This window comes from Anolis sagrei, chromosome 4 (assembly GCF_037176765.1).
Source record: "Anolis sagrei isolate rAnoSag1 chromosome 4, rAnoSag1.mat, whole genome shotgun sequence".
Classification (NCBI taxonomy): domain Eukaryota; kingdom Metazoa; phylum Chordata; class Lepidosauria; order Squamata; family Dactyloidae; genus Anolis; species Anolis sagrei.
This window is the reverse complement of record NC_090024.1, coordinates 170,733,350-170,758,035: the sequence shown is the minus strand read 5'-3', so window position 1 is coordinate 170,758,035 and position 24,686 is coordinate 170,733,350. Positions and strand designations below refer to the sequence as shown.

The 24,686-nt window shown below is 37.9% G+C and overlaps 2 protein-coding genes across 5 annotated transcripts in view; one reads left to right on the top strand and one right to left on the bottom strand.

Annotated features, from left to right (window-relative positions):
* The window catches only part of PRKAA2 (protein kinase AMP-activated catalytic subunit alpha 2), a 36,229-nt gene extending 24,665 nt beyond the window's left edge, over window positions 1–11,564 (top strand). Inside the window, exon 9 of the mRNA XM_060773576.2 lies at window positions 1,283–11,564. Within this exon, the coding sequence (XP_060629559.1) occupies window positions 1,283–1,518 (236 nt within the window). The 3' untranslated portion in view covers window positions 1,519–11,564. The remainder of the gene's footprint in view (window positions 1–1,282) is intronic.
* A 104-nt stretch (window positions 11,565–11,668) lies between these two features.
* FYB2 (FYN binding protein 2) overlaps window positions 11,669–24,686 on the bottom strand; it is a 71,762-nt gene continuing 58,744 nt past the window's right edge. For 3 of the 4 annotated variants that reach the window (XM_067467870.1, XM_067467871.1, XM_067467869.1), the window contains exons 16-19: window positions 18,018–18,114; window positions 15,759–15,918; window positions 15,133–15,166; window positions 11,669–13,852 (exon numbers count right to left, since the gene is read on the bottom strand). In XM_067467870.1, the coding sequence (XP_067323971.1) occupies window positions 13,846–13,852; window positions 15,133–15,166; window positions 15,759–15,918; window positions 18,018–18,114 (298 nt within the window). In that variant the 3' untranslated portion in view covers window positions 11,669–13,845. Of the gene's footprint in view, window positions 13,853–15,128; window positions 15,167–15,758; window positions 15,919–18,017; window positions 18,115–24,686 lie in introns of those variants that run through there. The other variant, XM_060773578.2, reaches the window with a different exon arrangement.

Below are 24,686 nucleotides of genomic sequence, written 5' to 3'. Positions count from 1 at the left end.
TTTAAAAAACCATGTAAAGACCTATCTCTTCCAGCAGGCCTACCCAGTGTCTTACGTTTAATCTTTGTTATGTGTATTTTAATATGTATTTTGTAGAAATACATTTTAATATGTGTATTTTGTAGAATGTTTTTAGATGAATGGGTGTTTTTAGCAATGTTGTAACCTGCCTCGAGCCACGAGGAGAGGTGGGTAAGAAACAATATAATAATAAACTTTTATTTATACCCTGCCACCTTCTCCCGTAGGGACTTGGGGCAGTTACAAATACCACACAGTGGTACCACACAACATATGAAATACAGTGTATCAACATCAAACCAACAACACATTTAAAACCAGACATATAAAATTAGCAAGAGCAATAAAGTCAATAAAATATGGCAGTAGCCATTGATTAAAAGAACCATACAATAAATTTAGCCTTCCCTGGCTACAGATAGGAGTCTGGCTGCTAACTTAACAGTTATTGAAGGCCTGTTGAAAGAGCCAAGTTTTTAGCTCTTTCCCACAGTGATGTAATGTGGGGGCTTCCCTAAGTTCGCTGAGGAGGGTGCTTCAGAGCTGGGGGGCAGGCACCACTGAGAAGACCCTCTCCCTTATCCACACCAACTGCACTTGAGAAGGAGGCAGGACCAAGAGGAGAGCCTCCCTGGCAGATGATGATGATGATGATGATGATGATGATGATGATAATAATAATAACAACACTTTATTTGTACCCCACTACCATCTCCTCAAGGGACTTGGTGCGGCTTACATGAGGCCGAGCCCAAATACAACAATACAAGCAATAATAACAACAATACAAGCAATTAAAATAAAACATGGACAATAAAATAATGAAACATTAACACTAAGACAACACACAATTAAAACTGTGGGAAGGCCAAATGTAAAATTAAAATTGAAAGTAATGCTGGAACAAGGGTGAAAAAGTGATGGGGCGTTTGTGGAAAACATACAAGCAGACCTAAAAAATGTAAGAGTCCACGCCAGTTCATAGGGGGAGATGCGATCATGAAGATAAGCTGGACCCGAACCGTGTAGGGCTTTATAAAATTGTTGTTGTTAGTACTGCTTTCCAAGTTTCATTTTCTAAAAATAATTTATGGAAAAGCCTTAAAAAGTATAAACTTTCCCAGTCTTTATCTTCAGTCTATTCTTTTAGAGGCAAAACTCACAAGCATATGCAACAGATCAAGAGGGGGAGAAAGGAACTTGAAGCTTCGTACCATCTAGAACAGATACGATAAATTAACTTTCTATTTCTGCTTTTAAGATGATGTCATGGAACAAAGATCAGGCTCTTCCACTCCTCAGCGCTCATGCTCTGCAGCTCGATTGCACAGACCAAGACTGAGTTTTGATTCTGCCACTGCTGACTACCAACCACTTTCGGGGTCTCTCACTGGCTCCTTCACAGGTAGCATGCCCTCTGTTACACCACGTCTTGGCAGCCACACCATGGATTTCTTTGAAATGTGTGCCAGTCTCATCATGGCACTTGCACGCTGACAGGTTTCTTTAGGAAGCTTGATTTTCTTGGTCAGGCACAGCCATTTTGAAATCTGCACAGAAAGGATACATTGGGGACTTGTGACAATGAAATTCTCAGTCAGAAAGTAGAAAGTTCCCTTTTTGCAGACACACCATTTTGTGTATTAAGGGAAATAGATACACGTGCTCATTTGAAGTGATTCCAAAGACAGATTTGTTTTACTTTTGCAAGGAATTTGGAATAGTTGAGTTAGGTCATGAGAATATAGTAGCTGTGGAAGCAATGGAAGACAGCTGTCAAGAGCACAATGGACCCTTCCCAACAGCTGCCAGTTTCTATTGGTTGCCACTAAGATGTTGTACTCTTCTAAAAATGCAACAGCTGCCAAAATCTGAAAAAAATGCCTGCAGATGTAGAATCTGTAGTGTCCTTGCTGTTGTGAACATATCTGCAATACTGTTCCTGAAGACTTGATTATTCCTTTTGAAGGATTCAGCAAACAGATATCAGAAGACAAAGATAATACAGTTCTGGAAGAAATGATTTGCACATTATATACTTGGAAGTTTTTTTCACCTATCCTGCTATTCCACACATTGTAAGAGGCAAAATCACCTATAGAGAGTGTACTAAATGAGAAGTGCAATTTTTGAATGCGTGAATAATGCTTATAGACTCTTCCAGCAATTATGATTCTGTGTTGTGATGGAATTAGAGAAAATAGCAGTTTTTATGAACAAGGTGTGAGCAATGGTGCACAAACATTTATCGTTTCAAAACATGAACAAGCCTTTGCTTAGTGATGTAACAGAACTTTGGTTACTGGCAGACTATGTCTTACCATAGGGAGGGTTGTAGATACTCAGAGATAAACCAGAATGAAGTGTATGAGCCACTAGGTGGAACAGAGTATGTGCAGGAACAATGCTGATTTAGCATACACAAACACTTATAGGCTTCCCAATAGGAGTCCTACCTATTGTCTTTATGATTTTTAACAGCTCACAACAAGTGCCTAGAATGAATGGACTAAATTCCACTCCTACATTCCTCTCTCTCTGTTTGCCAAAAAGTGTCAGACAGTGAATGGATGGTCCCTCCATTCTTATCCTTTGGATAGTGACTAGGCAGCACTCTCCCAGCTGGCAGCCTGTATAAATCAGCAAATCTTTAAAATGCCAACAAGCTTTTATGGGAGGTGGTGGTAGGACAAGGTCACCAGCTTTCTCCAAGCTATCCCCTCAACAGCACATTCATAGTTTTAATTAAAGTTTTGCATTAGGGAGTTTCTTTTCCCACCAAAGAAATTCTTCCCACTGCAATCTTTCAAAACCAATTTGTGCTCAATGCTTTGTCATTGTCCTGGGATTATTAGGTTCAGACAGCCTACTATGTCCCATAAGCAATCTGTACTTAATTACATTACTAGTCCTCCATCAATCATTGCAGACCATGCTTTGCACCAGATGTATCAAAGTGCAAGTCCTATTTATTTAAATAAGGAGTAAATATTAATCCCAATGCAGTTGTAGAACAGATCACGATTATTGCAGACACCAGTGTAGACTTGCATAAATGTAGGAGAGGGGAGAACATTATATTTTATTTCAGGAGACAAGTCCCTTAATAACACTCTTGTTGACAAAGAAAGCCCATAACAGTCAGAATCCTGTAACTAATATAGACCTTGTACATGTACTTTGAGGGGCTGTTGTGAAAAGAAACATCCAATACAGGCTGATTATCCTTTCAGAAATTTAAAAATGTGAAATACTGCAGATTCTAAATCCACATGGGGTGGGTGAGATAGTGCAACCTGTGCTTGCTTATATTTCAGTGCACACAAACTTAGTTTCATGCACAAAATTATTTGGCATATTGTGTGTAAAATTACATTCAGCCTGTGTTATGAGGTGCAGATGAAACATGAATGAATTCTGTGCTTAGATTTTAAGACATCTCATTATATGTGTCTATACAAATTCAAGTAATTAAAAATCCCTCTCCCCAAAAAATCCAAAATTCAAAACACTTCTGGTTGCAAGCATTTCAGACAAGGGATACTCAACCTCTACTTAGGCCGCTTTTACACTGTCCTTATATCCAATGATCTGATCCCAGGTTATCTGCTTTGAACTGTATTATATGAATCTCCACTGCCATATAATCTGGAATAAGCAGATAATCTGGGATTGGATCCTGGGATATAAGTACAGTGTAGAAGGGGCTTTAGTTATACTGTTCCTTGCTCCAGCAATGCAACAGTTGTGTGAGGAGTGGGTGGTTGTCAGAGCTCCATCCCCATGACTTCTGATTGCCACGAGGAGAACTGAGGAACCATTCACTAACTGTCTGACACTTCTTGCTAGACAAATAAGGAGAAGTGTAGGAGTAATTGTTGGATTGTTCCAGGTTTTTTTATAAACCCAGGGAAGAAAGAGCAGTTTTAGTTTGGGGATGGAAGGAGACAGTTTAATGCAAAGTTAACAGTCATAAGCAATCAGTAGCCAAGAGAACAAAAGTACCCCAGGAGCCCTCGCTGCTGATGCATAGTTGGATAGGACAAAAGAGCAACTTCCCAAGACATAAAACATTGATGAGATTTACCTGTGTCGGTAGGCATACCAGATCTCAGCCACACTGACAGAGCTAATGAATGATAAAGATGACAAGGCTGTTCAGAGAGATGACAGAAAAAATAATGAGGTTTAAAAAAATAAAGGGAAAGAATTGGGAAAAGACATCCTGTTATTTAAGACTGATGTGCTGCCTCACTTCAACATTGAGTTCATTTTTTCATTTCCTATTGCTTTCTTGCCCAATGTAACTCTTTCTGATCCAGGACTCCTTTTTAAAATGCAATTTTATTTAATTTTCCAAAAATGCAACTTGATCCAACCCATTACAGTTAAAAATAAAAAGCAAAGACCCTGGAATAAAGCAAACAATACAATACAGAAATAATCCCCTAATTCTCTCTCTCCATAACTCCCCACCACCACTTTATCCCATCTTTTTTAAAAATAAATAAATAAATAAATCTCTCCCCTCTAATTTACTTACTTAACAAACACACTTCTACAGCAGGGCTTTGGGGTGAGGAGAGCAATAATTTTTGTTGGACCTTTTTTTGTAAGACATTCAGAATGCCATTTATCCATTTGTAGAACAATCTAGAATATGTCTTTGGGGAAGCAAATGTCATTGGATTTAGTCACTTTTATGTGAACAGATATAAGATTGTATCCTATTTATTTTTTGCCCTTTAAGGAAAGTGAATATGCTAATATTCTTCTATTTAAGGTTTTGTGACTGCACAGTAGCAAATCAGTTGGCTAGACTTTATAGGCAGACTGGAACAAAAGAGAGGGGTGGATATTTGTGATTGCAATAAAGGCCAGGCTGACTTCATTTTCAAATAGGAGCAACAGGTTGTTGCTTTGACTTTTGAATGCATTCACCTGTCTTTAAAAGGGTGACTTAAATCCTTAGTGGGTTTACTGTTCATTTGGGTTGGATTGTTGGCATCAAGAGCTAAATTATTGCACATGTATTTTAGTTTGTGACTCTTATCTTCACTTTTCTCACTAAATTATTTCAATCCCTTTTCCATTGTTCTGTTGCTTATTGCCTCCTTTTCTCCATGCATCCTGTTATTGGGAATCTTTCAGTATCCACCAATAATAAAATATGCATGACATTGTTTTTTAACTTCACCCTCTGTTACCTTTGCTCTTATTTTTCTTTCTGTTACATTATCATGTTGTGTTCAGCTTTCCTTCTTCCCAAATATTCAATAATATTTTATAGCACCAAAACAGAGTCCTGATGGGAATTGTTTATTATTTGTGGTATTTGTATACTGCTCTTCTCAACCCCAAAGGGAACTCAGGGCAGTTCACAGTGTTGGCAACTATTGAATGCTATTGATAAAAAGTATAAAACATCAAAATTGACCCTCTCCTGATAAAACATTAAACATTATTAAACACTACACATAAAATAACATCATATGTCACACAAAGACATATCTATCCCCCCCCCCCCCACAATACAGTAAGCATTATTCAATATAGTAGTTCAATAACAGATCCAGAATTTTGCATTGCCATCAACTTTTAAAAGCTGTGACATCATCAACTGTCCTCTTGTGAGGTGTCCAATTTGCAAACAGCATTAACACCAAGCCCAAACCTCTGTTCAGGGTGGTAAACATAAAATCTTTGAATTAGAGTGGTCTGTATTTTTATATTGTTAGGCAAGGAAAATTTGTAATACCACAAACCATAGAGGCTTGTGTTCATTGTAGCCAAACTGAATGGAATTTTTTAATGCAGAAGAGGTCACACATGGCAGAATTGTCATTTAGGTTATCCTCAATGCATTGAAAAGGCAGCTTGGGAAGGTCATGTGAATTAACTTGCATGATACAGACCAATGCCCTTGAAATATAAAGAGCTTGTTGAATGTTGCATTTCAATTAAAATAATATTCCTCGTGACTGAAGCTCTGGGCATTTTCCTCTCCAAGGGACAGCAGCCAAATTTACCTTTCTAACATGAAGTCAATCTTTCTAGCAAATCTAAAGCATAGAATCCCTTCGGTGTGCTGTTTCATGGAAACTGGAACATAAATTTGCCAGTGCTATTCCAGACCTTAGGGCTTTCATGTTCCTTTAAGTTTAATTGACTGTGGCCTTCACCAGCACAATGATAAAGCAGGAATAACTTACACTTTGTGATAATAAATTTGCCATTCTTTTTAAAGTGGTAAAATTTTTGTTTTATGTGAATGACACTACCGTTTCTGTGAACTTTTAAAATGAATGTATTTTATTAATTTGTTCTAACTGGTATTATCCTGTGGCTGCTTGATTTGAGGTGTGTTGACACCATTTTAACTGCCATTGCTCAATACTATAGAATCCTGAAATGTGTAGTTTGTTGTGGCACCAGAGGTCTCTGACAGTGAAGGCTAAATATCTCATAAAATTAAAAATTACAGAATTCTATAGCAGTTAGCCATGACAGTTAAAATGGGGTCAAACTGCTATAATTCTGTAGTGTGGCTGCATCCTCAGATCCTAGACCCCAAGGAATTCTGTAGGCATAAGTTCCCTTGTGTGAGTTGATTGAATGTGTAAGTACTGGGAATAGTGACAGCGATATGCCGCTTATTTATTTGCTAGCTATAATGAAATTATTATTCTCAGTGAATTCAAGGTAGTGTGCAAGGTTCTCAGCATCACATTCAGGCTAAAAGACAGAGCATATTTTTCCATATTTTCCCCTCCTGAATATCAGGGTTCAGAAAAGACTTCTACATGATTTCCCCAAATCTCAGTCCAAATATTCTCCACCATTCCTCAGTATTTTAGAGACTACAGAGTGCAGATAGATGTTCTACATGAGAAGACAAATGGTATCCCAACAACAAGCCTTACATAATTTGAAAGACGAGATGGAAAGTGCAGCCAGTTCATAAAATGATTTGAGCTAGGCTCTTATTGGAATGTTACATAATCATAAACTGGTTTATGAGTGTGTAAAGTTAAATGGTGCTATTGCACAATTTTTGTATTCTCAGAAGGGGAGCAAAAACATAGCGACACCATTAGAAACAGTGAACAGTCAGACCCCGCAGCATGGCCATTGTTCATCAGTTACAATGCACAGCCTCTTCTGATGTGCAACTAGTCCCAGCGTGCAATGTTCCCTGATGTGAAATACAACCCGTTTCACAATGGGAGGCCCCATTGCATAAGGAGACATCTGGCATACTGCTCTGTTGGCTCATTGAATATAACACTGGCCAACGCCCATTTTGGTGGCTCAAATGTTAGGCCTCTTTCTGGGTTTATTTGATTTGCTGGCACCAGTTTTCCTCTATCAACAAGTTTTTGAGAAACAAAACATATACCATCTACTAGTCACTATCTGCTTGCCCACAGAAAACCATGACAACCATATCTAAGAAACTAAAGCTGATGCAATCTATCCAATGCAGTTTTCTCAATCAGCACCCCAAATAACCCCAAGAATGGGCCTAAAAACAAAAACACCAAGACATTTTTGAGCTGTGTAATGTAATTGCTATTGATTTGTCCACATAAAGCTATACATTAAAAGTTCTGATGCAGGATCTCACCCAACACTTGTTTGTACCACTCCTGCTTGAAATGTTATTTCATAGTTCAGCTGGACTGGTATGATGGACAGGAAAAAATGTAAATTTTTAAACATGTACATAGGCTCCCCTATGGTATTAACTGAATGTGTGGGTACTGAGGAAGGTTACAGGAATATATCTCTTATTTATTTTAAGCTTGACTATAATGTTTTGCACTTATACTGCACTTTATTTTTTTTAAAATGCACTCAAGGGGGAAAATATCACAGAGATGCCTACTGAATCAATAAGTTTTTAGAATGTTACAAGTTACGGAGAAAGACAATGTAGTTTCATCTGTATGTCTGAATTGTACCTGGCCATAAGTTATTTGTAATGTGCATCCCATAGCATAAAGCATGCATCACAGTCTATCACACTTGATAAAATGCCACAAAGCATTTTGTCAGTCAATTGCTTTTGTGGTTTCATCGTATCATATGGAATAAATAATCAGGACAAGAATAAATTAGTGTCTTGCTGTCTAGTATTTAAACATCAATCAAAATAGCTATGATGAATTGTTACCTGTGCTATCCACTAAAAAGACTGTGCCTCGGCTACATGTTTTACAATGCATTCAACTCATCCTGGAATCTAGCATTAGTATTTTTAAGGTAAAGTTTTGTTGTTCCAGGAAAAAGGTTGGGTTCATTTTAAAACACTTGAAGTTGAAGTGCAATTTTCACTCTTCAGCTGTGACTAGGAGACCATTGGAATAAATAGTAAACTTGATTTAAAATCTGATGCTCATCTATGATTGATCATATAATTAAACATTAATAGCTTACAATATTGGGGTTCTGCTCTTCCAAGAAAAAAAATAGAATTTTCACTGGTCACTAATTTGCACTAATTTCTTCGTCAATGAATAATGGAAGGTATCACTAAGTTTGCATATTTAGCTTAGTACATTTTAACAATCTGTTATCCATATTCTGGTAAGATAAATAAGTAAGCAGACTTTTGTGAATTAGAATTGTGCCTTCTATCGGCTGCATCAGTCACAAATGCTTGACTTTCAATTCCATAGAATAGTGTGTTGTCTTTCATATTATAGGCACAGATTATCTAAAATACTTGAAGTGTGCTTGCTGTGCACTCATTTTGCTTCAGTGGTGATATTTACTTGTGACAAAACATATTAAAATCCTTCTGTAGATGAGTTGCAGAAATGAAGTGGTGGAAAGTTGTAGGTCCATAGAAATATGATGTTGTGTGATTTCTGGGCTGTACAGCCATGTTCTAGCAGCATTTTCTCCTGATCAGATCCTCTGGATATGCCAGCCACAGATGCAGGTGAAACATCATGAAAAAATGCTGTTAGAACATGGCCATACAGCCCAGAAACCACACAACACTCTTGTGAAGCCAACGGTGAAAGCCTTCAACAATCCTTGCTAATGCTTTGCATGAATAAGAGGAGCCCTTGTTCAATCCCTGTCACCTCCCGATTAGGTTAGGAAAGATCTGTTTGAAATCCTAGACAACAGTTGCCAGGCAGTTGATATTACTTTGCAAGATGTACTAATTGTCTGATTTTGTACAAAGCTAATATCATGTGTAATGTTTTAAACAGAAAGGTGTAATTGCAATGGTACTACTATATTTCATTGAATCTAAGACACACTTTCCCCCCATATAATTACTTTGAAAAATGGGTTAGATTTTAGAATCACAAGCTTTTTTCTGTCTCAGAATGGATGGTGTCTTAGAATAGATGAAATATGGTATTTTTTCAGGTACAGCTGAAAAAGGGAGATGGTTTTTCATCTGCTTTCTTCACTGTAACATCAAGTTACCCATGACTATGGGCACATCTAAACTGACCACTTACTACAGTTTGAAGGCATCTTGAATGTGCTGTTTAGATGATATATGCCGCAAACATGTTCAGCAATGTGCATTAAGGCTTAAACCAGACTAAGCAAAATCCATATATGTGCATTGTGGTGGGTGGGGGAAGATAAAAAATGTTTCCTCATTGGCTTCGAAGCTGTGGATACTGCGGATCCTGGAACCAGTTTGAGGCCAGACTCTGTAATGTGTATAAGCTCTGTCCAGGCTTCTAACCAATTCCAGGGCTTCACGTGTAATGATCGGCACAGTGACATCACTTCCTCTTCTGCTGGTTTCACACTGACCTCAGTGATCAGTGTAAATGTGCGCTATGTCAAGCTTTTATTTTATGTTGATTTATTATTTATGTTGTATGTGTTCATAAAAAGCTAAGATGTACCAACCTATATTGCAATATAATGAAAAGAGTACCTTAAGGATTTCACATCTACTTCAAAGCATAGCACAGCTGCCCCCAAACCTTTCTATATACCCAGTGGAGTTTGCAATTAAGTGAATGGCAGAAATAATAATGGGATAGAGAAAATTCTAGATATACACCAATTGGTGCTCATTGATGTAAAGAATAATACATATAATACAAATAAGATAAATAGTGAATGGTTTTAGAGTTTTCTTTCACATGTTTTTTGAAGTGGCTAACAAATCAGAAATGGTAAGAAAATACTCAGTTTAAAATGGTTGTCTCAAGAAAAATGGAAAATCTAGATCTAAACTCCATTGTTTGTAAGTGACCTGGGGTCATTAAAATGTGTAACTTCAGTTGTTCATGGGGCATGCCATAATTGTAAAATGTTAATTATTCTGGCTATGGAAATTCTAAGCAATCTCTAAAATGCCGTCTCAAACAAGTTTCCTATGCATTAAACAGCAATATGCATATTTAATAAGCATCTGCTAACAAGATCAAGCAATCTAAAAATCACATCAACTCTTGTTTTTCCAAAAAAATAAAAATAAATCTACAATGGTCCTGCTGAAATTGCCTTAAGTGATCTAATGTGTGTTTGTATCATTCAACTATTTGGAGACTTTTTATAGGTATATATGTATTTTCCCCAAGTTTTAAGAAGTAAGATTTTTTCCATATTTCTCACACAAACCAAAAACAAACTAATACTTATCCTCATAGCTAGAGGTAAACTCAGTTTTTCTATATTAAAATGTATGCGTGTTTGTAAGATGGTGTTTTTTTTTTCTTTACCGAGTGAAATAAAACTGCAATCACATGGCTATAAAGCTATGTCCTTGAGGTACTGTAATTTAGGTCACTAGCACTATTTACGTAGGTTCTGAGAAGCTTGAAAAGACAGTATATTGTAGCCCCTCTTAGATAATAAATGGAGCTTGTTCTCTTATTCAAACAAACACATTCTTCTTCAAACAATTGAGGCAGGTTTTAGATACAGGACAAACTTTTCTGTCCTGGCCAGAGATGATCTGTGAAATGTTGGGAAATCTTCTTTAAAAACCAACTTCTCTAAGCTAGTATGTGTGCTCAGGAAAGCATCCTGCCTTCTGGTCCATTGTACTGTATTCTCTTTGCATGTCACAATTTCTTCTTGAAAGTAAAGGTAGACTGAATTTTGCAAAGTGGAAACTGTTAGAAATGTCTACAAGGGCTATTTGTGTTCAGAATATGGAAGCTGTGAATTCTTCCAGTTCAGCCAAAGAAGACCTTAATGGCTTAACACAGTCTTTGAGACCGATCCATATTAGTAACTGATGTCTGAATATGGAGAATTTTAAGGTTCTTCAAAATGCTTCCAAATTGCACTTCAGTTTACTGGAAAACATATCTAGATTATCTATAAGTGTTCATTCTCTTGATTGCAACAGCATTTGGAAAATGTACAACTCCTTGCCCTTTTGCTTTTATTTAAGCTGAATATAAAGACACTGACTGCAGAAAGCATTTTAGTCACCTCTCGTGTTGAAAAAAAGTTTTTATTTTATTGTACCACACTGTGTGTAATGATTATCCGTGGTTGACATTTGCACTTTAATAAAGAGAATCATCTTATAAAATACTAAATCCGTGGGCTATTCTTTATGATCAAATTAAAGGTTTGACACTTAAGATATCATCAGTTTGCCTGTACTGAAAAGCTAAAGGTATGTATTTAGGTACTATAGAGATCTAGCTTTGTTTGTTAGAAGAAAATGTTTGTAAAGGAAACATGTGCTTCTGGATAATCACATTTAAAAGCAAAAACATTTTAATAATCACATGGTCGCCCAACAACAAACTATAGTAAATTCAACTGTGTTAAGTCTATACTTCTCCAACACTAACTTCAGGGGCATTGGCAGATCCCTGATGTTGAAATGTCTGATAGAAATATGGTGGGAAAATCCAGATAATTGTACTTGTGTAAAGAATCTTAGCTATTTAGGATGATTTTCAAGAAAATATTCAGATATATTTGTCACTCAAATAGCTGCATTATCTTCCTATAATCCATCTCTTTAGCAGCCTTATTCCATACGGAGAAACATGTTGATATAATTTATTTACAGTATTTATACCCTGCCCTTCTCACCCCGAAGGGGACTCAGAGCAGCTAACAGAACACACATATGGCAAACATTCAATGCTAATTATACAATTTACAAAGACAAACAACACAAACAGAGGTAAAAACAGTTTTCCCATCTTATTTCTGGCATCTTGGAGGCTATGCTCGGCTCCAGCCATGGGGATGGGGTGCTGTTGCTCCATCTTCAGTGCTGAGAAGTTTGTCTCTGATCGATATCCTTAAGGGTACATTTTATTACCTCCTCACTAAAAGCTGTACCTATTTTATCTACTCGCATTTTTGCTTTTGACCTGCTTGGTAGGCTGGTGAGCTGGGGCTAATGACAAATGCTCAACCCTGAACCGGGCTTAAGTTAATTTTACTCATAAATTCTATCAATTAGCAGATTCATACACATTCAAATTTATTGTGATTGATTTTTCCTTCTTCAAGTTTCAGTATCTTTACTAGCACATTTGTACTTTCCAACACTTCAGGTCTTCTGAAAGGACAAGCATTTCTGAGATAAAATTCCAGCACATCATGGAACAGATGTAAATATGAATACAATATTTACAGCCTTGAAAGGAGCTGGGTTTCAAGGCTCTGAGCTCTTTATAAGCCTGCTTTTTGATCATCTATATTGTATTTTTCCCAGTGAATCCTGCCCTTGGCTCAAATTACCATTTTGTGCGCTATTACTCAAAACTGCTTTAGCATGGTGTGTCCAACTATATTGAACTCTTACCATCTAAGGTGATACCAGCCCTGCTCTGAAAATAACAAGGACCCTTTCATATTTTTTTTTTGTGCTAAAGCTAATTTTGTTAAGTAACACTGGACAAGTTAACATCTGTGATGTAGTGGCACTTTATTCTCTTTTGACACTGGACACCTTGCTCTGCTCCAAAATGTCTCCAATCCTCAAGAACAGATTTGGAAATGTAGAAATCTACAAGGAGGGAGGTGAATTTAGTCTGTTATCAGTGTATGTTGCATATGATTAACTTTTTAAAATAGCCACTGAAGAGATGAGTAAAATGGCAAACCAGGATACATATTACAGTTTTTGTGCTCATATTAATTGTGTAAAGTGAGTTACAATTTAATCTGAGAAATATAGGTAGCAAGAGATTATTCAGAAAAGAAGGGTCTATGAGTATATGCCAATCAATATTTTATTTACATTTAAAATTATTGTGTCAAAGTGCAGGCCTAATACAGAAATGTATACAAATGATAAGTAGTTCATTTTTAAGTGTGCTATCATTTGCTCTCTCTTTTACTCTTATCAAGGAAATGAGTACTGCTTCACATATAAACTCTTTATACTAATCATGAACCATAGACTGAAGGAGAGTTCTGTACATGCATAGGAACTTTTCAGATTATAAATCCCCAGAGCCAAAAGAAAAATCAGTATCACTGGAAGATTTCTTAAGTGTTTGAGCACTGCTGCTGGAAGCAAAATTTGGTGATATACCTGTGTGTCCAGAGGTCTATCAGTGTATGGCATCTGAGATTCCACCATGTATTTAAACATGAAGCCAATCATGTTTTCAAAGAACAAAGTATATCCATCTCATAACTCTTGAAAGCAATCATGTTCATCTTGTGGCAGTTGACAAGCAATTGCTAGCCATTAAAACTCATTCACTGAAGAAGTCAAGGGTGGTGTTTAGTTTGCCATAAACTGTTTAGTTCCTTTCTCATCTATGCAAATATACTGGTGTATATTTTCAGCCTATGCATCCTTGCTTCATTAGGAAAAGTTCATGGTGCTTCAGATATACACAGCTAATGCCTGTTACAAAGAGAGCACACAAAAACATGAAATCAGCTTCAAGTCTCCACACGAATTCTAGATATTGATTTCTTATGATAAAGAAAGGTCACATTTCAAACTAACTTGGAGTATACCTCTAAATTAAGAACTAACACAAGACATTAGAGAAGCAATCAAAATTTTGTATTATATAGCAAGAATGAAGGTCATCTGAGACAACTACTAGCAGAGGAGTTGCAGTCCATCATCCTATGGAAGGCAATATATATGCCTATACATATACATGAAATATACTGTGAAGGAATATACTTCATGATTCATGAGGTCTTCTGTCTTAGTGGTAAAATCTCACAAAGGTGAGCTGAAACTATATATCTGGCAACTTGTTGAAGGCTTTCATGGCTGGAATCACTGGGTTGCTGTGAGTTTTCTGGGCTGTATGACCATGTTCCAGAAGCATTCTCTCCTGAATTATTATTATACTACATTTATACCCCGCCATTCTCACCCAATGGGGGACTCAGGGCAGCTTACAGGGCAGCCGCATTACACATAAAATAATAAACATGATGTATCAATTTAAACAATTAGCATATCAATTTAAACACAGTAATAAGCATAACATATCAATTGAACAATTCAAATACAAATACAATAAAAAAGCTTTAAAGTAAACATTCAATATTCTGGAACATGGCCATATGGCCCAGAAAACTCACAGCAACCCAGTGTATTTGAACTTAATTTTTTTTTTCAGGAAGCAGCCACATTCTTCATCCCATTAAATGGAGAGATGGATAATGATTTTTTTTTAAATTATTGCAATAATTAAAACAGTGCAACAGACATCATAAAAACATAAGAACCAGTAGCTGAGAACAGTGGGCATGTTCAGATCCAGAAGGGTGGGGCAAGGGTTAATGCAATACAGCTGTAAGGGCAGTGCTGGTAATACAGTGCTACAGAGCCAGGCAATAAGTTAGGGCTCAGGGGACTAAGTCAATATATGAACCGATTAATCAAAGGCACATTGAAACATCCAAGTTTTCAGGTCTTTATGAAAGTTAGACAGGGTGTAAAGACTAATCTCCCTGGGGAGAGAGTTCAGGGCCGGGTGGCCACCATTGAGAAGGCCCTCTCCCTTGTTTCCATCAACTGTTCTTGTGATGGAGGTGGGAGTGAGAGAAGGGCCTCCTCAGCAAATCTTAAAGCCTACGCAGGTTCACAGGGGAAGATGTGATCGTGAAGATAGCAATTGTCTGACCTAATGTTGAATTTAATCACATTTTAAAAATTACCTGAAATTCAAATGTTCTAATAGTACGTAACCATCTAGGAATAAAAAAAGAAAATAGTGACATAAATGAATGTTGCTCGTAGTATTAGTCACATAGATATACACAAATTGTGCAAACATATGCCGTAGAACTGGCATTTCAATAAAACGGTTTTTCTTTTCCAATTCAGATATGTGACATTTAAATGTATACTCATGTAAAAGATCCATTTTTTGAGCTGAATATCAGATTTTAGTAACAGGAGTCTGGTTTCTTAGTTTGGAAAGAAATGGAAGGACCCACAATTAATGCTCAAACTATTTATTTTTGTAACGAGTCATTCATGCATTCAAATTTTCACCCTTTGCTTCTCTGCAACATTCAGAGTGATTGGTTTTGATAATATGGGTTGTAATAATGGAATTCACCCATTTATATTAAGCCTAAAATGACTTCTCTGAAGACCACATACAGAGGTTCAAACTACAGTTAAGGATACCACTGAATCCCACATCAATCCCTAGAACTGGTGCCAGATCATTTTGAAAATATTGGGATACATGTACCAATGATCTTAACTCACTCCAAGTCTGTAGCATAAAATAATAATGTAGGACAAAAAAAAAGAAGTTTTATAGGAAACTTACATTTGCCATCAGAATTCCGACATATTAATTGATTCCCCTCAGTAACATCAATGACTTCAAGTTGTTCTCCAGCTGTGATCTTCAAGTCACGTTTTCCTTTGGTTGAAGCATTTGAGCAGTGTGCAACAGCTGTATTGATTACTGTGATCTCCTTATCATACTAGAAGAAGGGGGAAATAAGGATATAAATCTTATGTTCTATACTTGCAGATTAAAAGAAAACGTAAAGAAAGATGTGTCAAAGCAATTTTCTGTATGTCTTAAATTATTTATTTCTACACTACTGTAATGGCTTTGTTACGTTTGTCATTTTGTGCTTGTGTTATTGCTCCTTCTTCACCTAATATGCAAGATACATAAGTAAGGAAATTCATCTACTATGTGATTAACACATGTCTTTCACTTCTTGATACTGCAAGCTCATCAGATTGATGCTTTCCCCATGTTCTCTCCATTATCACACACTGATGAGTCAGAGTCCCACTGAGGCCATCCTATGATGCACATCCACTTTCTGTGGCCATCTAGGATACTCCATCTTGCCATTGTGCTACAAGGGAGAGAAGACTCCCAGAAATGTGGGGTGGGGCAAAAAAGCAGACAGAGAAAGGTCATGGGACGGCTGGCCATTTCTAAAGATGGACTCTTCCATGAAAGAACGAGGTAAGATGCTTTCCCCACTCTTGCCAATACTGTCTCCTGCTTCCCTCCTGCCCATCTGATGTAGTCCTTAAAAACATGCTGAACACATTATTTATTTTGATATTTATAATCATTAAGGATTTGAGAATGTATAGTAGATTTTGTTTGAAAAGTTCTCTCTTTTAAAAAAGCAATGATAATCATTCGGGGAACATGGTTTGCAGTTCTCTGGATCACAACCTCTCAGAACATACTATGAATTGCTCGAGAAAATCTTGAAGTACAGAGCATACATATTATTTAACCAACCTATTCATGTTTTTATCTCTTTTAAAAGATGCAGTAGCTAATAATGAATCAGTGGAAGGTTACTGAAAAATATTCATGCAGTGCGGGGGACAGGATTAGGTTCCTGCTTTGAAAAAGCAGCAAATGCAGAAGAGCAATGGTTCACTTGATTCTACACTGTGATCCTTCAAAGTAGGTTAATATGAGATTAAAAAGCAGATAACATATGATTCAAGTATATGAAATAATTGGTGGAAACTGGCAAGGGATCTGGAAAAAATAGATGCTAATATCCTACACCTTAAATTTGTAATCATTACTAGCTATTTTTTTTAAAAAATTCCATAGCTGATCCAGCTGCTTTCACTGAAAAGTGGAAAACAATATTGTACTTGTGGAACTTTTCCTGGCTCTAAACACTGGCCGAAGTGCCATGGCATACCAAGACTACAATGAAGTAGGTTAACTATTCTGCTAAAACAAGCACTTAGAAGGCACTGAAGGACGTTACCAGCAATGTGTGGTATGTCTGTGAGAAATGAGATCACATCACTTTAATAATGAGTTTCTTGTCAATTCATTTGTGGATTTCCTAATGCCATGGCTATTCTGTATGTGCATCTATGTGTGTCTTCCAGTTGACATATGGTAACATCAAAACCCTAGGGAGCACCAAAAGAAAGATGCATATTTTTTGAAGCAAATTGTATGACCATTTATTTCAGATGGAGAAATGGTTACTGATAACCTACTCACAAATAGTACTCAATATGCTGCAGTTTAAGATATGGCTTCCACAAGCAGAGTAGTTAGCATAAAGAGACACATTTAAATGTATCTGAATTCTTTTCCTTTCTGGGGATCATTTAACATCAGGTTGACTTGACCAACTAAATATTATTGCTTGTAATATCTCATGTTAAATTGTATTCATTGTGTGTTATGATGCTGTACTATTGTATTCATAGTTTCTTTTTAAAGATAATGTATTCCTTCATTTAAAAAAGAGAGAATAATGGTTGAATATGTTGTCATTAATTCTGCACCATAAAAGGCAATGTTCCTGCATTCTTCAATCCATGGATTTCTCCAAACCTTAGTCCTTAGAAACTGATAGGAATTACTGTCTGAATCTAATTACAACATAATTGAAAAAGAACTGTTGTCTGGAATGTGGCTACTTTTAGCTTTATGGAGGGAAGAAGATTATAAATTACACAACATAATTTCATGCATCATACATATCATCTGAGCTACGTGTGACCATGCCAACCTCTCCTAACAGTTCAATTGGGGGGGGGGGGGGTCTACCAACCAAAGGACACATACCATGAACTTTTCTCTAAACATTTTTTCTTCTTTTGATATCTTGTTATTCTTTTCAAAATTATATTTCTTGGTTTTGAAGAAGTTCCTCGGGGAAGAGCTAGGAAAGATTATGCACATGATAAATCGATAAATGGGCATAAATGCATTACAGTATACCTTACCCTTATCCAAAATCATTGAGATTAGACATGTTTTGAGTTTTGGGGATTTTGGAATATTTGTATTTGCATATATGTACGTAATGATACATGATGAAGCTAGGAGCAAAGTCTAAACATAGAATTCATTTATATTTCATATAGACCACATATATATGACTTGAAGGTAATTTTATATACAATTTTTAATAATTTTGTGCATGAAACCATCAGAAACCAAAGATATCACTGACTTAGCCACCCATGTGGCCAATTTTGGAATATTATAGTTTTGGATAAGGGATGCTCAGTCTGTATAAGCATGGAGTAATGTTATATTTGTTCAACTTGTCCCCATAGCCTATCCAAATATGGCATGAAACTTGCAATCTTAAATATGCTTACAGAGAATTATTTCATATTGAACTCAATGAGATGCCTGAACTAATATTAATGCTAACCCACCTCTTCTCAAAGTGGCACAACACAGTTAAAAACACATTATTATAAACATTATGTAAAATTCATATATTAAACACATTTCTATGAAATCTATATATTAAAATACACAGAATAATGATTAAAATAAAATAAACACAAGAATACACATATACACATATAAGATTACACTATAAAATCTAATTGGAAATGATGTGATTCAATTGAGACTAAACATTTATGTGTTTGCATTGTAAGTAGGCTATTTACATGCAAATCTAGTGAACAACATCCTGTGATGGTACAACCTTGGAGATATTCACCAGTGCTGTCTTGTGTGATTTTTTTCCTAACTGTGCAGTGGCAGCTGGATTATATTTGGGTGTTGTTCTGCCCTCAATGAGCCCAAAGGCCACTGATGAGTTTGTCTCCATATATCCTGGTGTTAAGCTCTTTAGCATAAATACAAATGCAACACCAGCACTAGATAGGATTTGCAACTGATATGACCATTCCTGACACTTCTTTGAAATGACACCCAACATTTCTTGCAGGATGCTTCTGGATCATCACTACTCCTCACTCAACCCTTCCCTTTTGAGACATGGCATTTCAAATTTCAGTTTTCATTAATTTCATGGTGAGGATTTGGTTTTTTGATAACATGGAAGCTGTAAAATGCTGACATTTGAAAGAGACAATGAGTATCAGTGAGATCAAGCAAGATATCCCAGACAACAAGCCTCATTTCATGCACCATCGAATCACAGAAAAAATGTCAAATACAAATCATGTAGTTACATAAGCACACTAACTGGCAGTTCAATACATGGCAAGCCGAGCAGCCCACAGTATTCACGCAGGCATAAAACTACAAGGGTTGTAAGGCTTTATAAATTCAACCATAAAACAGATGCTAAAATTAACATTTTTCTTTGAACGAGATGTGAACTTTTGCTCCTCAGAAAGACACATTTTATATTTAGTATCCAACTAGTCTCATGCTGCTAAGGAGCCAATTCTTTTTAAATAGTCTTACTTACATCGCCACAAACAACCCACAGTTGGCTTTCTTTACATTCTGAGTCAATGTTGTTACCCATCAGGACTAGAGATGAAAAAAAAAGTCTGCTCTGTTTTCTATAATGTCCATTTTCCCCAAGCACAAATTGTTCAAATGTAGCAAGTATGTATATGTATGTATGTACGTATGAATTTGATGTCAGCATGAAAATTCATTTTCAGTCATGGTTCTCCAAAAAAGTTTCATAAGCACTTTTCCTAAATGTACGTGGGTTTGGTATGCTATTTTCATAAACATATACATGCAACTTTCTCAAATGTCCACATCACTCAGCCAGGGAACTGATTTGCTACATTCAGAACAGTGAGAAAAATTGAAGAATGATTGTGCTTCTATTTGTGTATTACTTTGGGAAATATCAGTTGTCAGTTTAAATTAAAATGTGAATGTAATAAAGTTTGCTCTCATCTGTAATTAAGACAAATGTCTCTGAGCACACATACTAGTAGCTATGTAACTGCTTGCATGCCAAATAGGCTTAATGGTTTCCAAAGAGAGTATCAAGAACCCATCAATAAGATTTGCATGCAGAGGTAAAATATCTCAAAATTCATGACCTTGAAGGTTGGGATTTATAGATGCAGATCCTCATACATTTTATTTTCACAAGCAAGAATAAGTAAATTTACAATTTCTCTCTCTGATGGAATGAAGTCATTGAAAACTATACACCTTATAAAGATTATTCACTGTTCAGTAGTTTTTTTGATCCCCTGGATGTGCTTTTTTGCCTGTATAGAAAAGGACATTTTACAAGAAGAACAGAGGTTTATTGTACACAAAATGCAGAATTTCTGTGCAATAAACTTTTTTCTTCTATGTACAGACATGCTTCATTTTCCAGAATCAATTTAAAAAATATTAAACTCCCACCCCACATGAATTTTTCATGCAGCACTCCCAAGATTTTCACCCATTTAGGATTCTTTTCATCAGAATTTCCTGAAATTTAAGAAACCTATTGTTTTCTGGCTTGTTGTAGGTTTTTTGGGCTGTATGGCCATGTTCTAGAAGCATTCTCTCCTGACATTTCACCTGCATCTGTGGCAGGCATCCTCAGAGGTTGTGTGACCTCACAAAAACTTACAACAACCCAAAAACTTACAACAACCCAGTGATTCCGGCCATGAAAGCCTTCGACAATACACTGTTGTTTTCTTTTTTTAAAAAAAAATGGGAACTTTTCTAATGTTTTTTCCAAACCTAGGAAGGAATGAGTCACAGATTGAAAGAGGTTTCTGTGAGGACAGTGAGATTGTGAGTCCATCGCAATTTTATAGAATCATAGAATCAAAGAGTTGGAAGAGACCTCATGGGCCATCCAGTCCAACCCCCTGCCAAGAAGCAGGAATATTGCATTCAAATCACCCCTGACAAATGGCCATCCAGCCTCTGTTTAAAAGCTTCCAAAGAAGGAGCCTCCACCACATTCCGGGGCATAGAGTTCCACTGCTGAACGGCTCTCACAGTCAGGAAGTTCTTCCTCATGTTCAGATGGAATCTCCTCTCTTGTAGTTTGAAGCCATTGTTCCGCGTCCTAGTCTCCAGGGAAGCAGAAAACAAGCTTGCTCCCTCCTCCCTGTGGCTTCCTCTCACATATTTATACATGGCTATCATATCTCCTCTCAGCCTTCTCTTCTTCAGGCTAAACATGCCCAGTTCCCTAAGCCGCTCCTCATAGGGCTTGTTCTCCAGACCCTTGATCATTTTAGTCGCCCTCCTCTGGACACATTCCAGCTTGTCAATATCTCTCTTGAATTGTGGCGCCCAGAATTGGACACAATATTCCAGGTGTGGTCTAACCAGAGCAGAATAGAGGGGTAGCATTACTTCCTTAGATCTAGACACTATGCTCCTCTTGATGCAGGCCAAAATCCCATTGGCTTTTTTTGCCGCCACGTCACATTGTTGGCTCATGTTTAACTTGTTGTCCACGAGGACTCCAAGATCTTTTTCACACGTACTGCTCTCGAGCCAGGCGTCACCCATTCTGTATCTTTGCATTTCGTTTTTTCTTCCAAAGTGGAGTATCTTGCATTTGTCACTGTTGAACTTCATTTTGTTAGTTTTGGCCCATCTCTCTAATCTGTCAAGATCGTTTTGAATTCTGCTCCTGTCCTCTGGACTATTGGCTATCCCTCCCAATTTGGTGTCGTCTGCAAACTTGATGATCATGCCTTCTAGCCCTTCATCTAAGTCATTAATAAAGATGTTGAACAGGACCGGGCCCAGGACGGAACCCTGCGGCACTCCACTTGTCACTTCTTTCCAAGATGAAGAGGAAGCATTAGTGAGCACTCTCTGTGTTCGTCCACTTAACCAATTCCAGATCCACCTCACCGTAGTTTTGCCTAGCCCACATTGGACTAGTTTTCTTGCCAGAAGGTCATGGGGGACCTTGTCGAAGGCCTTACTGAAATCCAGGTACGCTACATCCACGGCATTCCCTGCATCTACCCAGCTTGTAGCTCTATCGAAGAAAGAGATCAGATTAGTCTGACATGACTTGTTTTTGATAAATCCATGTTGACTATTAGCGATGACTGCATTTGTTTCTAAGTGTTTGCAGACCACTTCCTTAACAATCTTTTCCAGAATCTTGCCCGGTATCGATGTGAGGCTGACCGGACGGTAGTTGTTTGGGTCATCCTTTTTTCCCTTCTTGAAGATTGGGACCACATTGGCCCTCCTCCAATCTGCTGGAACTTCTCCCATTCTCCAAGAACTCTCAAAGATGGTTGCCAATGGTTCCGAAATGACTTCCGCTAGTTCCTTCAATACTCTGGGGTGTAGTTGATCTGGCCCTGGGGACTTGAACTCATTAAGAGTGGCCAGGTATTCCTGAACGACTTCTTTCCCAATTTGGGGTTGGATGTCCTCCAAACCCTCATCCACTCCATCTTGCTGAGGTTGAAGACTCTCTTTTTGTGAGAAGACCGAGGCAAAGAAGGCATTAAGTAGTTCTGCCTTTTCCCTATCCCCTGTCATCATTGCCCCATCTTCTCCTCGAAGAGGTCCTATCGCCTCCTTGTTTTTCCTTTTTCTACTGACATAAGAATAGAAGCCCTTTTTATTGTTTTTAATGTCCCTGGCAAGTCTGAGCTCGTTTTTTGCTTTAGCTTTGCGGACCTTTTCCCTACAGGTGTTGGCTATTTGTTTGAATTCTTCTTTGGTGATTTCTCCCTTTTTCCACTTCTTGTGCATGTCTCTTTTGTGTCTTAGCACAGTTAGAAGTTCTTTGGACATCCATTCTGGCTTCTTTGCACTTGTCCTATTTTTTCTCTTTGTTGGCACAGTTTGCAATTGCGCCTTGAGTATTTCACTCTTGAGAAATTCCCATCCATCCGTAACTCCCTTGTCTTTTAGTATCTGTGTCCACGGAATGCTGCTCAGCGTTTCCTTCATTTTTTGGAAATCAGCTCTCCTAAAGTCCAAAATGCGGGTTTGACTTGTCTTAGTTTCGGCCTTCCTTTGTACCTCAAATTGCAGGAGCACATGGTCACTTGCCCCTAAGGATCCTACCACTTCGACCGCATCGATCAGGTCCTCCGCATTTGTTAAGATGAGATCAAGAGTAGTCAATCCCCTTGTTGCTTCTTCAACCTTCTGGACCATGAAATTGTCTGCAAGGCAAGCGAGAAATTTGTTGGACCTTGTACTCTTGGCCGAGTTTGTTTTCCAGCAAATATCGGGATAGTTGAAATCGCCCATAACTACTACATCTCTTTTCTGTGCCTGTTTGGTCAACTGTTGGCAGAAGACTTCATCAAGTTCTTCCTCCTGGCTTGGGGGTCTGTAGTAGACGCCTACAACGACATCTTTTTGAGTCCCAGTTCCCTTGATTCTTATCCAGATGATTTCAAGCTGGTTTCCCAGATTGCTGTCTTGAATTTCTTCTGCAGCATAAGAGTTTTTGACATATAAGGCTACTCCGCCTCCTCTCCCCTTTGTTCGGTTTCTGTGAAAGAGGTTATACCCCTCGATATCTACATTCCAGCGATAGGAGTCATCCCACCAGGTTCCAGTGATCCCTATGATATCATATTTGTGGTGTTGTGCTAAAAGTTGGAGTTCGTCTTGTTTATTTCCCATGCTCTGTGCATTAGTGTAAAGACATGTGAGCCCCTGAGATCTTCCCCTGAGCTGTTTAATTGGGATTATTGTGCTTTGGGTACTTGGTCCTTGTTGTGTTTGTGCAGCCCTCCGTTTAGCCTTCTGGCGATTCTCAGATATTGTGGGTAAAGTAGTGTTCGCAAGGCTGTTGTCCCCCTCCCCCGGTGGACCTAGTTTAAAGTGCGTCTAATGAGGTTTGCGAGTCTGTGAGCAAAAAGGTGTTTTCCTACTTGTGTGAGATGCACCCCATCCCTTGCCAGTAGGCCATCCTCCTGGAAAAGCAGGCCATGGTCGAGGAAGCCAAAGCGTTCCTCCTGACACCATTTTCTAAGCCAGTCATTGACCTGTACTATTTTTCTGGCTCTTGTGGGTCCGTGTCTTACAACAGGGAGGAGGGATGAAAAGACCACCTGTACATTACATTCTTTTAGCTTTGCTCCTAGAGCTCAAAAATCATTTGTGATCTTTTGAAACGTATGCCTTGCAGTATCATTGGTTCCTACATGAATCAACATGAGGGGAGGACGGTGATAGGGCTTGAGGAGCCTGGTGAGCCTCTGAGTGATATGGTGTATTTTTGCCCCCGGTAGGCAGCATATTTCTCGAGCCATCCCATCTGGTCTGGAAATGACAGCTTCCGTTCCTCTAAGGAGGGAGTCGCCTACTACCAAGACCTGTTTACTTTTGGGAATGACAGGGCCCCTTTTGTGCATTGTAGTGTGTAGGTCTCCAGAAAAGTGATCCTGTTGGTGTGAATTGTGTAGGTGAAAAGTGTTGTCCTCCTCCTCGACATCCCCGGTGCATTCGTCAAGGACAATCCATTGAGATTCGTCCAAGAGCCTATGGTTCTCCTGTATGTGTTCCTGTTGCACCTGGTCTACGGTTGGGGATGGTACA